We start from the raw sequence: 17,124 nt of genomic DNA, 5'->3' as shown, positions 1-17,124 counted from the left end.
GGGTAGGCTGCACAATGAAACAATATTTAAATGTACAGGAGACCTTTTTATATGGCTTCAGGATCAACATGAAAAATGCATAGATCCTTTATTTATAGGGTTTTTTTAGGGTTAGGTAACACCTTAAAGTTGTACATGTATGTGTAACAGAACAGCATGGTTTTCATAGATGGCATTAATCAGTAACAGCATGCTTTATTGGCTGTGAAATTATTTTTTTTTATCAGCACTCCAATTCACTATTAGTTGAGTCATATCAGTATGGTTTGTTGGAAAGTGGTCAGCAGCAAGACAGTTTTGTATGAACAGGCTCATATTCAAAATTGTCTCCTGAACTTGCTTAGACTGGATTGGTCATATTATGCGTGCCCTTACCACCTTGTTGTCCTGCAGGATTTGCTTGTCCCTTCTACCTGCATGCACAGCACCTCTGCTCTTTTTTTTAGGACAATCTGTGTTTCTTGTGGAGGTTTGCCTTTTTTTTATTTAAACTATGGAAATAGGGGGTGAATGTGTTGTGCTTTTGGTGCACATTATTTACCGCAGAGAATCAGCATCCACATGCATTTTTTGGTGGGTACATGTATAACTTTTATTTTGACTATGGTGATAAGTGGGTAAAGTAAATGTGATTTAAGGAGATAATACTATATCTATATATATTTATTTTTTGGTGTGCAGTAATGGCATAAGCAGAGTATGTGTTTGACCCTCTCACATTTTTTTTAGATGACAGTTGTGATGTGAATATGTGTGAATTGGTTAATGGGTAGGCAGCTTCCTCAATAAACATGTGCGTTTTGTTTTTCTCTGAGTTGAAATTCGGATTAATTTCTTTAAATTTAAACATTTGGATGCATCTGAATTTCCAAATTCAAATTTATCTGAATTTCGGAAACATTTAACGAAATGAAAAAATGTTTTGAGACTCCACATGTCTGTATCCATTGTGCAACAGTGAACATGGTAGATGTAGAAATTGAAGCACCACACTATTTAACTAACCAACTATAACTTTATTATATTCGGGTCAGGTGAGATTCATGTGTTGGGGTCCAAACACCCCCTTCAGCAGGGTTTATTGAGAGAAATCACATATGTGAATTACAGTGCCTACAGGTCAAAAGTTGTAATGAGTTGTGATGGGTGCACTTCAGGTTTGCCAACAGCTGATTTGCCTGTCAAATCCACCCCTATAAGAAAGTGCTGGACCCACAAGGTTTGTCCTATTGGTATGGCTGGACAGTTAGCATGTGAAAGAGTTGGTATAGGTGATCTGGCTACCAGACAGAAAGCTCCTACATTACAAATGATCTCCCCTGTCTCCCCTGTTTGTGGTGTCAAATTGCAGGAGTACCACACTCCAGTTAATAGTCCAGGAACATTTCTATTCAATATGGGGTTAGTAGGTGCAGTATAGTAACCTCAAACAAATACCCCCTGCATCGGGGCTTACTAAGGGAGAACATAACATATAAGAACTGCAAAGGCTTGCATTTAGATACCATTTTGTCCAATACATCATAATACATAGAGCTCTTCAGCAGCTGATTTGGCAGCTACTATGACTTTAACAAGCTTACAGCACATCTAAACATCTACACCTAAACCCCAAAATGTAAAATATTGCAGTTTATCAGTCCTTAGAAGTAGTGGCTGCATTAGTTTTCTTTGTTCAGCATTTTTTTCTTTATTTTCACCAGGTGATCCTGCAAGTAACATCTATCCTAAAGTGACATCTATCCTAAAGTGACAACACTTACACATGTACTGTATCTTAGGAGAACCAGCATTGTCACTTTAGGCTGCTCTTCCCATTTGAATGGCTAACACTTTCTCCTTTCCTCATGTCCATTACATAGCGAGGAGGGGTTGTGTGGTTCACAGAAGATAGCTGGGAAAGGTGAAATCAGTGTTTAAGATTTTAGTTCAATCTACTGGACATTGCATTTCTACCAGCTCAACCGATATGTATTTCTATAACTGAAGAAAACAAATTGGTCTGAAAACTATTGTAACCAACAAATCTATGAACTGGTATATTATAATATATTACAGTTTCATTTTGGGGGTCTGTGGAGACTGAGCAGGCTGTGGGAGAGCTTGCAAAGCAGTCCCCTAAAACTTATTGTGAGTCAGTATTTGGGTCCAAGCAAGGTCCTTCCACTCATTCAGTGGTGAATCCAGCTAAGACCGTCTTACAATCTGTTGGTTCTAATTATACAAAAAGATCAAGGGAAGCAGGTGGCTACTATGAAGGGCAATACCATCGCTGCTGAGTGGGAGTGTGCTGCACCTTTGGCGTTGGACCCCATGCTGAAACCTATGCCATCAGGCATAGGTAGTGAAATGCGAGTGAGAGTTTGCTACATCACCAGCATCAAACTCCATTTAGATGTCTCCAGGCACCCAGCCTGAAGGATTCCCAGACCATAGGGCTCCAAACACTTTGTTAAAATCATCTGTGTGAAGGAGCAAGGACCCAGTGACATCTCTTGTGGAGGAATCTGGCATGGAGGTTTCTTGTGATCGGAGGACAAAGGACAGAACAGAGGGAAAGAAGCCTTCCAGTGCCTGGGAGGACAGCAATGAAGATGCTGAGCATGCATAAAAGCATTTAAGGGTAGATTCTGCAGAGATCAATAGAAAATTCAAATGGATGAATTCAGGCCCAGGTAGGGATGGCATATATCTCTGACTTGGGCCCAGTTTACATCTGCAAGTTTACGCTTGTAAATCTCTGATGGAGGAATACAGACTCTGAGATGGATCATACCCCTAACTCTTTCTGCATGAGGTGTGCATTTCATGTTGCTTCACTGGATGTGAAGTTTTTAAAGAGCCCAGTGAGGGTTATTTTGTTTTCCTGTCTCAAAAGTTTGATCTTTGTTTGCTACAATAATGCAGAATTGACAACAGCATCGACTACAGTGAGTTTAAGAAATACTGGACATGTGGATCGTATGTCATACACAAAAAAATGTGCACACCCCCTCTGCCACAGCCACCTGCTGTCTGTATTTCATTGTGTTCCCTTGTGGTCTTTGCTCCAGTCCTTGTCCATTCCTCTGCTGTGTTCCAAGACTCCTCCTGATGCCCAGTCTCTGCCCTCCGCCTGATCATTTCCCACTATTTTCTCTCCTCCCCACACCAGCAATGAGACCAATACTAAGCATTTCTAGATTCAGGGTAGTGCAGAGCGGTATCCAAGAAGGGAATTGGAGACTTTCCCAAAGTGGATGTGTCTCATCTGGTGTATTTACTGTTACCAGGTGTTATGACACCGCCTGGTGACAGTACTTAAGTAAAAAAAAAAACACATACATTAAACCCAAACAACATACACATAGGGGTCTATTCACAAAACTGCCGAAGGAGCTGGCCATAGCTTCAGCTGATCCTTTGGCTAGCTTCGGCCCCAGGACCCCTTTGGTTCAGGGCTGCTGTACGGGCTATTAAATATAGCCCGTACAGCCCCCAAAGTTGGCCGAGGGGCTCAGTCGAGCCGAAGGAATATGAAAAGGCACAGGTGAAAGTCGAAGCTGGCCGGCCGGCTGGGAGAGAAGCACCTTTTCCTGCTCTGTTGTCTTTTTCTTCTGACATCGGAGCCGCCAGCTGCCGTCAGAATAATAAATAAATAAAACAGCATAGGAATGCAAAGCTACATTCCTATTGGCTATTTCAATTTGCAATAGCCAATAGCAAACTAGCTATTACACCCGCCCACTGCTGCTCTCAATCCGCAGAGGGGACCTGAAGTTCTCCATCAGGTCCCCTTCCAGTTATTGACAGCAGCAGAGGGCGGGTGCAATAACCAGCTTGTTATTGGATATTGCAAATTGAAATAGCCAATAGGAATCTGGCTATGCATTCCTATGCTGATTTTTTTTTTATTCTGACAGCAGCAGAACCACCGGGTTCTCAGTGTAATGACTGATCAACGTCCCTGGTTACCTGGTAACCAGGGACGCTGTTCCATCATTAGGTTGAAAGCTTATCAGAGCCGGCTTTTTTATATCACTGCCGGCTCTGACAAGCTCTCATTGTAATGACAGCTGGCCCCGGCCAATAGAAAACAGTTTGGCAGGGCTAGCTGTCACTGCTAGCTCCGCCCAATCATTTTCTATTTTATTTTTTCAACTGTTTTTCTGTTCTGCTCGGTACCACGAGGGTAGTTCAGCAGCATTAGGCTATTTAGTTACTGCTGTTCGGCATCTATGAGAATAGGCCAAACAGCAGCAAGTAGCCTGACGAAGGTTTGGCTCAGCCGGTCCAGATGTTGGCTTGACTGAGTCAAACTCCTTCTGCACTTCGGGTCGGCCGAACATGCTGTCGGCCGAACAAGATTTTAGTTCAATCTACTGGACATTGCATTTCTACCAGGCTCAACCGATATGTATTTCTATAACTGAAGAAAACAAATTGGTCTGAAAATAGAAAACTATTGTAACCAACAAATCTATGAACTGGTATATTATAATATATTACAGTTTCATTTTACAGTTTCATTTTGCATGTTCGGCCGACCCGAAGCCAGCCGCAGCAAGTCGATGTACGGCTAAAATCAGCCGTACAAGCCTGAAGTGAATAGCCGAACTGCACTTTGGGTCGGTTATTCACTCAGCTGCCTACGGCAGCTTTGTGAATAGACCCCATAGTGTCCTACACACATTACATATTCCCACACAAGTTAAAGGTTTGAGAAACATTTTTTAGGATGCCTTCACACCTTTGTGTTGTGGTGCATTAAACATTACTTAACTTATGTTGCTACAAGGCCTCTCCTTCATTTCAAATAGGCTGTCAGTGTACCACACTTACCAATAGACCCAAAATAGTCTGTTACTTTTTTCAAGGCAGTACAACACAATGCTCAGCATGACTTTGCAAACACGCTGCATTGTGGGAGCATCCTCACAATATAGTGCATAAGATGGCATTCACAATTAATAACTTCACTACACTCCACACTTGGCAGTGCCCACTTTTTTATATATCCAATGTTTATCACCATATGCATGTTAAATAAATATTATCACTACGCTCATTCAGGTTACCTGACCCAGCGATACTTACCTTTTTAGTGATTCCCTACCATTCCTGCCTCTAGCTCAGCTAGCACATGTTTGTGTTTTTTGGAAGCCCGGATTTCAAGCCCACTATCATGTGAAAGTTCTAGTGATGTCTCTGATGGCTAAGCCAGAGGCAAGAATTGCTGTAAAGGTAAGTATCTGTGGGTCAGGGAGTCACTGCTTTTGATTATAGAAGATAATGTTACTTTCTTCCATGTAACAGTGGGCACATGATAGAGGGAGTGATGTCCTGACTCCCAACAGCAACAGATGACACTGGGTATTACAATGACGGCAGAGACTGAGAAAAGAGCAGTGGGAGATTACTGGAAAGGTGAGTATCAGTGGATCAGGGAGGTCTTTTCACAGACAGACACTGTCACTTTGGCCCAAGTGAACAAAGTGATAATAGTTCTTTAATATGCATTGCATTACAGTAGCCTATTTATTTTAGATAGGGGTCAATGCACCACAATAAACAAAAATCAGATATACCTTTTTTTCTTCACAGCACACCACAGCACACCACAGCACACACATACGATTACTGTCTGTGCATTGTGGCCCGTTGAAATGCACATGCTTTTAGGTGACCAGAATGGTGCATAAGGATTGCATTCAATATGGCACTGCAACACACCACGCAGTAGACGGTCTTAACAATTTTACCTATGAATACCTCTTTTATGGCCCTCTGATATGTGTGTCAGCAAATTGTTTATCAAATGATTATCAATTGTATAAGGAATGCTATTTAGAAAGTGATATATATTACCGTATTTAGGTACCTTGGCTTATATTCGGGACGGCTTATACTCGAGTATATACGGTATTTAAACATGATTTTACTGTAATTAACTGTTTAAAGATTGTAAAGAGTGTAATGTACATTTATTTTTTAAGAGTCAAGCTGTTTTATGGCCCGACAGAGGCAAACAGTGTCCAGTGTCTTAACATCTGGAAAGCAATGTTGTTTTTATCTATCGTTGTATTTTATCCAGTTACCATGCTGCTTTTATTGTACAATTTATCATCACTCTTTTATATGAGTTATTTTGGCTCAACAATGCAGTATTGGAACCTCAAGTGCCCTTAGCAGTAATAGTTGCCATCATTCCAACTATAATTCTTTGGAAAAAATTAGTTTGCCGAACTTTGATTTTAAAATTGCATCCTATACATTATTTCCTCAGTCATTAAATCGGACCTTTACCCCTTTGACTAAAAAAAAATCATCGGCATAATGCTCTGCATGCTGATATAAAATAATCTTACATTCATTAGCTAAACAAACATATTTTTTATTTTACTAACAATTCATTTTTTTCCACTAACTGGTCCACTTTGGCACAAATGATGTAACCTTCCCAGCATGCAACACTTGGGCACAATTACATAAGCAGAGCATTGCTGGGAAATCTCATCTGTAATCTCAGGAAATCTGAGGGAAAAGTATTTTCCTCCCATGAGATGATGATCATGGTCACATGTTGTAGTCACATGTGCCAGAGTTCCAGGAAGTAAAGGGAGATATAATAACCCGCCATTAGTTAAAATGACTGCTGTTAAAAGAATGGGGAGGAAAACAAGGCATAAGGCATGCAAAAAAATAAAAAGCCTGCAATTATCTACAAGTATCTGTTTGAAGATTGTCATTATTAAACATTTCTAAAGGTGCCTTTGTTGTTGTTTTGAAGATATGGGTAAAGTGCCTCTTTAATATTTTAAGGGACTGCAGCATGAAAAGGAAATGTTGCAAAAGAGGAAAGACAACAAAGAGAAAGGAAATGGGAGGCAAGAGTAATGATGAGGGGGGCAAGAAGCAGTATCACCCACTTTTTATGGTTGATACAAGCCCTACAGTATTATAATATAGGTTCACAGGGATATCTCATGTCTTTCTAAACTCTAGAAATACCCATGGTTACCAAAATTGCTGTATCTAGCTGTTAACCTGAAATAGCACCCCATGTATAAATGTTAGTAAATGCCTCCAATTTTCAGGCTTTGCTGGTGTGAATGAGTTGTGCAGGATTAATTAACATTTTGAAATTTGTACACATAATATACTGCAAATGTGCAGCTTGTATTTTTAACTTTTACTGCATCTGGTTTATACCATTGTTATTGCAAGGAATGGGAGTATTGCACAGAAAATATGGCGTGTCATGACAAAAATGTGTCATTTAGGTTTGAGAACTAGAACATAGTCATAAATATTGCTAGTCCTATCCTAGTAGATATTATGTATTCATTAAACAGAAAGGGATTCAATACACTATAGTTTTTCAGTAAGCCTTTATCGTCTATAATATTGATGATAACATGTTTTAGTGTTAAATGTTTCTTTCCTTTTAGCTATAGCAAGTTTAAATTTGAGAAACATCTTGTTCCATTTATTACAGCAAAAATGTGCACAAAAATGGAAAGCAATGGCCAGGGTTTTATGCTCCAATAATTTTAATCAAGGTTGGTTGGTACACTTTGATGCATATTAGTCTCTTGGTGCACAACCAAAAGGATACACAGGCTTTGTAAATGCTTTTAGAGGCAAAATCATCCTGCAAGGCTTGTACTTGTAGTAAATATGCTCTCACTGGATTATATGTCCAAAAACTAATGATGCAACTGCAAGAAAATGTTTTCTTATGCACTTAGCTTAATCTCACTTTACAAAAGGGGTTGTTTATTACTTTGGAATAAACATTAATATTGTATTTGTCTGTTTTACACCGTTCATTTTTTTTGCAATTGGGATCTTATTATTGAATAGTCATGATCTGCATCATAAAACTTTATAGTTTTGTTTTCCATGTTCCTCATTCTTAAATGCTATATTAAAATATATAATAAAACAGTTTTACCGTGCATCCTGCAGATCTCAGTTGTTTTGCAAAATTCCATTGCTACTTATTCCTATATTTTTCTCAGTTTACATTTTAGGCTGAGTTATAAGTCCATAAAATGGAAAATTATCCCTATTAAAATATTCTTGGGAATGTGTCACAATTAATATGAAGTGTACATATTCCCTCCATGCCTGTTTGATACATATATTATGTATAATAATAATATGCTGCCAATGTAGTGCAATTCAAGTGTAACAGTAAATGTGGAAAGGTGTAAACATAATATTAGCGATTTTGTGAACTAGTCGACTATGGTTTTTATTGTTATCATGCACACAAATGTTTATAATTCTATTATACTTTAGTGACATGCAGTTTATTATTCTGGTCAGGTGTAAATTATCGGTGTTCAACCTTTTACTGTTTTAAAGGCATTACAGTTTTAGCTCTAAAAATACAATAATTTTATCAGAAGGTTAATTTATATATTGTTGTTTGAAGTTTGGAAAAAAAAAAGGTTTTCAGTATTGCATGGATACTGTGCGTTTAAAGTAGGGATGCACCAATACCAAGTACAGTACTAGGTACAAGTACAGATACTTTTCGAGCTCCAAGACTAGAGAAAAATTGAAAAATTAGGAGGCAGCTGTCATTTGTAAGGAACACGCGGAGCTCCTGGGATTTGTACATCTGTTTTAATGCATTATTTTGTTTTTATAAATATAAATAAAAGGGATGCACCGATACCAGTTTTGTGAGTACAAGTACTGGTACTTGCCCTTACAAGTACTGATACATTTTTGTTTATTGTCATGTGACAGTTTTTCTAAAACAATAGCGACTAATGATTTCAGGACAGTGGTGGAGTGCCAGAGCCAGGTCCCAGCTGCAACCATTGCAACCCTGGCAGTTATCATAAAAATGCATTGTATCGACATTGGTACTCGAAAAGTATTGGTGCATCCCTAGTTTAAAGCCTAACTGAACCTTCAGTTTAAATTGGCTAAATACATCCCATGTGTATTAAAACAAATGGTGGGTACAATGCTAGTTTACTATTGGCTATTGCAAATTGAAATAGCCAATAGGAATCTAGCAATGCATTCCAATGGGCAAAACATTATTTTTTTATATTCTGACACGGCTCCGTGTCAGAATAAAAAAAGAAACAGCAGTGTTTCTCTCCTTGGCGGCCGGGAGCGGGTGTCCCTAGTTAGCAGGTAAGATCACGGCTGGCTCCGCCCTGCTGTCAGAAGCTGGCTCGGCCAGCTTCGGCTTTCAGCGCAGCTCAGACGAGCCGAGGCAAATGCGTTCGGCTCGACCAGATTCGGGAGCTGTACGGGCTATAGTGAATAGCCCGTACAGCACCCCTTCGGTTCTACTGAACCGAAGGGGTCCTGGGGCCGAAGCTAGCCGAAGGATCGGCCGAAGCTACGGCTAGATCCTTCGGCAAATTCCTGAATAGACCCCAAAGTCTTACAGTTTGTTTTCTCAGCGTTTAACAGCCCTCTAAAGAAGCAAATAACTCGTCATGTACAGTGTACGTGACAAGTCATTTGGTCCCTTTGTGGCTGGACGTACAGTGTACGTCTCCCGTCACGAAGGGGTTAAAGGCAAAGGTCCATCTTTTAAAAAAATTGCACACTTCTTCATAAAAAAAATGTGCTTTGTTTTGCATTGGTGCATGTAAAGCATTGCAACTGCAATCAGTGGATCACAGGTGCAATTATCTTGTTCTTGCAGACTCTTTGAGCCATCCATGTCAATGATGAGGTATGGACATTCAGTAACAGGGACGGGAGGAAGCGTTAGCGGAATAATAGTTTGGCTTGTAGTTTCTCCATTCACACATCTTGACAAAAGGATCTGTGAATGGATGACGTGGTGGTGTGAGCAAAGACACACACAGTCATGCCAGACTTAAAATATAGAAGCAACCTGTGGGGAAAAGAACCCCGCAATTCAGGCAAGTGGGAGATGAGTGGTAACGTCACCATCTTCCATGTTACACCCTGAATATGGGTGCAACATGAAATATGGTAGAAACGATAAACTTAGCCTTTAAAAAAATAAATTGCAGCCTGAGTAGAAAAGCCTGTGTTCTACTCTAATGCTGCAGAGTGAGGCCCAGCACATTTATGTATTTAATTTATTACAGGTATTTACATAGGGCCAAAAATGTATGCATCACTTTACATACTGTACATTTACATCAGTCCCTGCCCAAGGAACTTACAATCTAAGGTTCCTATCTCACATGCACACATACTATGACCAATTTAGACAGAAGACAATTTATCTTCCAGCATGTCTTTGGAGTGTGGTAGGAAACCAGAGTACACAGAGGAAACCCACGCAAGCACAGGGTTTTGAACCAGGGGCCCAAAGTGCTGCAACCCAACAGAGCCAGAGCTTTAAAAACAGTGGGCATCACACTTGCACCATCTTCTCTTTCTTCCTGCCCATGTGGGGAGGTGTGGATGTTACTAAGAAAGGAAGACACACCGCCATAAAACATTTTTTTAAGAAATTCTGGCAATTGCACTACTGTATTTTTAAAGTAGTAAATGTCACCTTCACTACTTTAAAAATAGACCATATTGTTTTTTTCAAGAAAAACATTGTTTTTGTTACTGATCATCTAAAAACTTTTAATATTTATAGTTACACTATTACAAATATTACGCAAACTAATAGGTTAATAAATGATTTGCTGTGTTCACACCTACAAGTATTTAGTTATGAGGAATGAAACATGAGATTTGGGCTCAACAGAACAACAAGACAAGACAAATACAGTGAACCAACAATCTATTTGACTAAAATACACAAAGAAAATATTTAAGCATGCTGATACATATGAGCAAAAACACAGGTCATGATATCCATCCATCCATCTATATATATATAAATATAACAGAAACAATTAGGGGAATTTATCAACACTGGAGCAAAATCTGGAGCAGCTGTGCATGGCAGCCAATCACATTCTCTCCTTAAATGTTTAACCTTAACTGAACAAACTGAAGAGAGAAGCTGATTGGTTGCCATGCTCCAGCAATAACTCCATATTCTATCTGCTACAGTTTTGATAAATTCCACCTAAAGCTGCCCATACATCTTAAAATCATCGGACAAAACTTTTGTCCGATGATCGAACCGTCCTGCCCCAGTTATCGCAATGTTCAATCAGCAGTAATTAAAAGAAAGCACCTGGACGAATTGCGGTAATTGACCACGCGTATTTTCGTCTGCACATGTGCAGTCTAAATCGTACGACTTTTGACCAAAGTTTTCTAACCTGCTGGTTAGTCAACAGTCGATCGATTGTACAGTATTTACGGTTGTACATAGCCTATCAACCTTACGAATATCGGACGAAAACGCGATTGCATATAAAAATCGGCTGATATACGTAAGGTGTATGGGCACCTTTATATGGAGGGGCCTGAATTGGCAGCCTCCAAGTACTTATCTAATCAAATTAGAATAATTCTCTGGGGATTGGATATTTTTAAGATGCCCTTTGTTACAATATCCAACTTAGAATATATTTAATAACCAAATTCAGTCACCCAACATAAAATATATTTAATTGCAAAAACCATACACATACGTTCATGGAGATTTGACATTAACTTCATATGGTAACACAAAGAAAGGGCCATCCTGATATACAATATATCATATTAAAAACATATTATTATTAACCTGCAGTTTTGATAAAGTAATATTGAACTTGTAGCTAATCTCGCTTCATACAACATTTGTTATGGTGCGGCAACATAGCGGTGGCAGATATATTGACTGAACAATAAGCAAGTCATCCCTCAATCAAATTATTAAATCACAAATCCCATTGTAGACTAGGAAACAATTACAGCTCTGAAGTTCAGCTTGATAACACGCACGTTTACTATGGGGTCAATTCACTAAGCTGCCGTAGGCAGCCGAGTGAATGAATGACCTGAAGTGAAGTGAGCCGAACACTGTTCGGCTATTCACTTCAGGCTGGTACGGCTGATTTCAGCCGTATATCGGCTTTCTTCGCATGGCTTCAGGTCGGCCGAACCCGAAGTGCAGAAGGAGTTCGGCTGAGCCGAACCTCTGGCAGGCTACTCACTGCTGTTCAGCCCATTCTTATAGATGCCGAACAGCTGTGAGTGAATAGCTGAATGCCGCTGAGCTGTCACTGCTAGCTCCGCACAATTGTTTTCTATTGTCCGGCGGCTCTGCTGCCATCAAATAAAAAAGAAAAAAAACCTCTCCCGGGCACTCTGGGAGCCTCCCGCTCGGGTGAGTGCCCGGGAGAGAAACACTGCTTTTCCTTTCTTTATTCTGACACGGAGTCGTGTCAGAATAGAAAAAAAATATATATATTTTTTGCCCATTGGAATGCATTGCTAGATTCCTATTGCAATAGCCAATAGTAAACTTGCATTGTACCCGCCCTCTGCTGATGGACCTGATGGAGAACTGCAGCAGAGGGCAGGTAAATGCTTGTTTACTATTGACTATTGCAAATTGAAATAGCCAATGGGAATCTAGCAATGCATTCCAAAAGGCAAAAAAAAACATTTTTTTTCTATTCTGACACGTCTCCGTGTCAAAAAAAAAAAAAGAACAGCCTCCTTGGCGGCCGGGAGCGGGAGACTCCCGGAGCGCCAGGGAGAGTTAGCTGTCTGGAGATCAGTGTCCCTGGTTAGCTGGTAACCAGGGACGCTGATCTCTCTGCAAGTAGCCAGAGCCAGCCGTAAGATCACGTCTGGCTTCTAGCCGAAGGATCGCCCGAAGCTACGGCTAGATCCTTCGGCAGCTTCGTGAATAGACCCTTATGTTTCTAAATGGGAATCCCCTGTGTGAAAAAACTCATAAAATAAATAACTCATAAAATCAATGTTTTGCAAATGAGGCACACAAATGCCATTAAGAAATTAAAAACTGCAAGTATAGGATTGTCCTTATATGTATAATACATGTAAACTCTGGCTGAAATGTACTTTGTTACAACATTGCATATCAAAAACAATAGAGGGTTATTCACAAAGCTAGCCGAAGGATCAGCCGTAGCTCCGGATCTGCCATTGCAACTGGCCGGAGCCAGTCGTGAGATCACGGCCAGGTCTGCCAAGTTGTTATTCATTGGTCGGGACTTGCTGGAAGACTCTAGCAGGTCCCAGCCAATAGGAAACAGTTGGGTACAGCTAACTGCCACTGTTAGCTCCGCCCAATTGTTTATTTATTTTTTATTTTTTAATGATTTTTTATTTTCTTTTTTCATTGATCGTTATTTTCTGTGTAAACAAAAATGCACAACAACTCTTGCAATAAAAGGGTTAATGATGGTAATTTTTACAAGATTCACATTCAGGGTTTACAACAGCTCTTAGCTACATTAAAGTCTTCATAGTAAATATCAGCCATTCCTATCTTTTGAAAGTTAGCACAAAATCACACACATAGCTTGTGTTAAATAATACACCACTCATTAGATACCATAAACCTTTTTATTAAGATTCTAAACAGCGAAACCCCAGCTAGACATGTTCATAAATATTCTGTTTCTAGAAGGGATATTAAGAGTGTGTAGTCCACATGGAATCTCTCACGTGTGCAAAGACATGCACATTATTAGAATCAATGCTTCCTTTTATGTTTGCTGCATTTTTCTTTCCTTCTTTATTTTTAATAATTATATATTCTTTTGTTTATTTACAGCCGCTGTCAATCACACAATTTAAATATAGAAATGTCTAAATTTTAATGCAATTAAGAACTACACAATTTAATATTTATTTGCTATTTTATGTGTTATTACAGGAAACCACTGGTGATTATCAATACAATGACAAGCACATCAGCGAAGGAGATACTTTTCATATGTATTTTGCAACAGTGAGAGTTTTATGGTGAGGAACAAGCACAGTTCAAGCTGGATCCTACAGTTCTACAAGTGTTGGAGTTTTAACTACGGGGCTGTAGAGACAGCATTTCCAATGCTTACAAGGAACTGCTTATCGCTGCTTCTTTGGTTCCTGTTTGATGGAGGTCTCTTAACACCACTGCATTCACAGCAACCACCACAAACCTCAGCATTCAAGCAGAAGGAAAATGTTATTATCACAATGTCGGGTAGGAGATCAGCTGCACAGAGAGTTAAACGTGGCTGGGTATGGAATCAGTTCTTTGTCCTTGAAGAATATATGGGATCTGAACCACAATATGTGGGAAAGGTACTGTACCTCTTCTGTATATAGCAATGCACTGCTTCATATGAATTATTTGCTATGCATCTATCTATCTATCTATAAAAATAAGTCAAGGCAACTGTGGCAGAGAATAGATGTCTCACCCACATACAATGCTGGTTTAACACCTCTCTCCCTGTGCAGGTAATAACACCTTCTAGCTCCAATTATGCAAATGCAATCAACACATGGTTGTGATTAACAGATGATGTGGATTGGAGCAACATTCACCATATTTATTCCCAGATAATTTTTGTACAAGTAATTCTGAATTGACAAACCTGGTCGGGTGAGCAATAAAACGTATTCAAGAAAAATACATCAAGTCCAGTTATCTATCTATCTATCTATCTATCTATCTATCTATCTATCTATCTATCTATCTATCTATCTATCTATCTATCCCATGCCTATCTACCCAGGAATAGCAGTGGGCGAAACAGTGGCTTATCTGCAAATTGTTATGGCATTGTTCATAGTGCTTGACAATGGATAATGCTTATATCACTGGATAATGTGATACATGTTGAATGTACATGAAGGGACATGTTTTTATTTATTTTTTTATCAAATACTTTTTTCTAATGTATCCATGTGTTTATTTACTATTTACATTTTTTACTCAATGAGAAACCAGGGGAGCATGTGGCATGGAATGGTTTAGGCATGCTCACTGCCACTTCCTTTCATGGCCAGCAAGACTGTATACCTGGATACGTTCTAGTATAAATTTGGGGGGCTGTTTTGTATTTTTTGCCTGAGAGGTACAACAATATCAGACCCTTATCAAGGATAAGGGCTTGTATGGATATGGGTGGACATTATACGGTTTGTCCACCACTGTGGATAGAGGGGTCTGTGGGGGACTTATCAGAAATGTATAGCCCCCTTGTTATTCAGTCACAAAAAACTACAATGTAGATAAATACACAATCACCATTTACAAAGTATTTTAAAAAAAACTAAACTCCATCATTAGGTTCGCCATTCAGCAATGTAGATCCATTGTCAATCACAAGAAATGACACTGATGACACAAATATAATGACCCATGCCGACGTTTCTCTTCCACCAAACTCACATTGCTAAATGATAGTTCCTCAGCCAGCTACTGAATGTCAACAAGCCACCCAGTAATGCTAGCTGACATCATTGACCAATTATGGTTATGACCATATTTGGTCAATGAGGTCACCTGGTATACCTGACAACTTGTTTACTATGTGAAACAAGCCTGTTTGCAGGTGTCATTCATTTAGTGGCAGTAGTAATATAATTTCCACCACTAAAGCATCAACTGCTCACACAACTACGCATTATCTTATTGATTTTATTTTGGGATAAATATATGGGGGTGTGCAAATTATGTGAATGATGCGTTGGAGAAAATAACAGACAATGTTATTGTTTTCCAATCTGTTACTTTTTATTCCCAATAAAAATCCAAGACAAAATATATGTATTGGAATTTGCTACCAAATGAAAGTGCTATCTGTTCCACAAAAAGCTACGTATAATAAGTTAGACTACAAAAACCTAAAAGAGTAAGACCCACACATCATGAAAATGAAAAAAAAAGATTTAGGCAGAAAAAGCCAAGCGACCCAAGTGGTGAAGAAGGCTTTGTTTAGACTGTGGAGTCTATTCACAAAGCTGCCGTAGGCAGCCGAGTGAACAACCGAACCGACACTGTTCGGCTATTCACTTCAGGCTTGTACGGATGATTTCAGGCGTATATCAATTGAAATCAACCATACATTGGGTGGCTTCGGGTCGACCAAACATGCTCAGCATGTTCGGCCAACCCGAAGTGAAGTGCAGAAGGAGTTTGACTTAGCCGATCCAACATCTGGATTGGCTGAGCCGAACCTCTGGCAGGCTACTCTCTGCTGTTTGGCCTATTCTCATAGATGCCGAACAGTAGTGAGTGAATAGCCGAATGCCGCTCGGCTATTCTGCTCGATACCTCTGTGGTACCGAGCAGAATAGAAAAACAGTTAAAAAAGTAGAAAAAACTAAAATAGAAAATGATCGGGAGGAGCTAGCAGTGACAGCTAACTCCGCCCAACTGTTTTCTATTGGCCGGGACTAACTATCCTTAGAATTAGAGCTTATCAGAGCCGGCGGGATATGAAAGCCGACTCAGCTAGGCTCTCATCCTAATGACAGAACAGCATTTGCTGGTTACCTAGTAACCAGCTGCTGGTTATTGGGTAACCAGCAGATACTGTTCTGTCATTAACATGAGAGCTTAGCAGAGTCAGCTTTCATATCACTGCCGGCTCTCCTAAGCTCTCGTCATAATGACACATGGGCATCCCTGGTTACCATGTAACCAGGGATGCCCATGTGTCATTACACAGTAAGAACCCGTCTGAGCTGCTGTAATTCTACAGCAGCTCCGACGGGTTCTCAGTGTACTGAGGAGCCACGGTGTAATTACAGAAAGCGTCCCTGGTAACCAGTTATGCCTTCTGTCATTGCACACAATACCTGTCAGAGCTGCTGTGATTTTACAGCAGCTCCGACGGGTTCTCAGTGTAATGATAGATCAGCGTCTCTGGTTACCTGGTAACCAGGGACGCTGATCTCTCTGCAAATGGCCAGAGCCAGCCGTGAGATGACGTTCAGCTTCGAATTACCCCTGGGCTCGACTGAGCCCCTTGGCCAACTTCGGGTGCTGTAGGGCTATAGTGAAAAGCCTGTACAGCAGCCCTGAACCGAAGGGGTCCTGGGGCCGAAGCTAGCCGAAGGATCAGCCGAAGCTGCGGCTAGATCCTTCGGTAGCTTTGTGAATAGACCCCTTTGTCTTTTCCATGTTTTCAAGGGATGGTTTCAAAGTTTTTATGATAGGAATCTATCTCTTAAGTCTTTGTAATGTGCACCCAAAGTTATGCATTCTGTGTAAATTGCAGAACCCACTTCATGACCAGTGTTGCAATGTGAATTGTTCCT

General features: G+C 39.9%; 1 protein-coding gene across 1 annotated transcript in view; it reads left to right on the top strand.

Annotated features, from left to right (window-relative positions):
- Positions 1-17,124, top strand: part of LOC108796710 (cadherin-12-like) — a gene marked incomplete at its 3' end in the record, with an annotated part of 109,396 nt that overhangs the window by 30,661 nt on the left and 61,611 nt on the right. Inside the window, exon 3 of the mRNA XM_018568218.1 lies at positions 13,742-14,154. Within this exon, the coding sequence (XP_018423720.1) occupies positions 13,828-14,154 (327 nt within the window). The remainder of the gene's footprint in view (positions 1-13,741; positions 14,155-17,124) is intronic.

The sequence above is a fragment of the Nanorana parkeri genome, unplaced genomic scaffold (genome assembly GCF_000935625.1).
Source record: "Nanorana parkeri isolate BGI_ZX_2015 unplaced genomic scaffold, ASM93562v1 scaffold1156, whole genome shotgun sequence".
In the NCBI taxonomy this organism is placed as follows: Eukaryota; Metazoa; Chordata; class Amphibia; order Anura; family Dicroglossidae; genus Nanorana; species Nanorana parkeri.
Note: the sequence above shows the minus strand (reverse complement) of the source record. Positions and strands in the feature narration are given on the sequence as shown.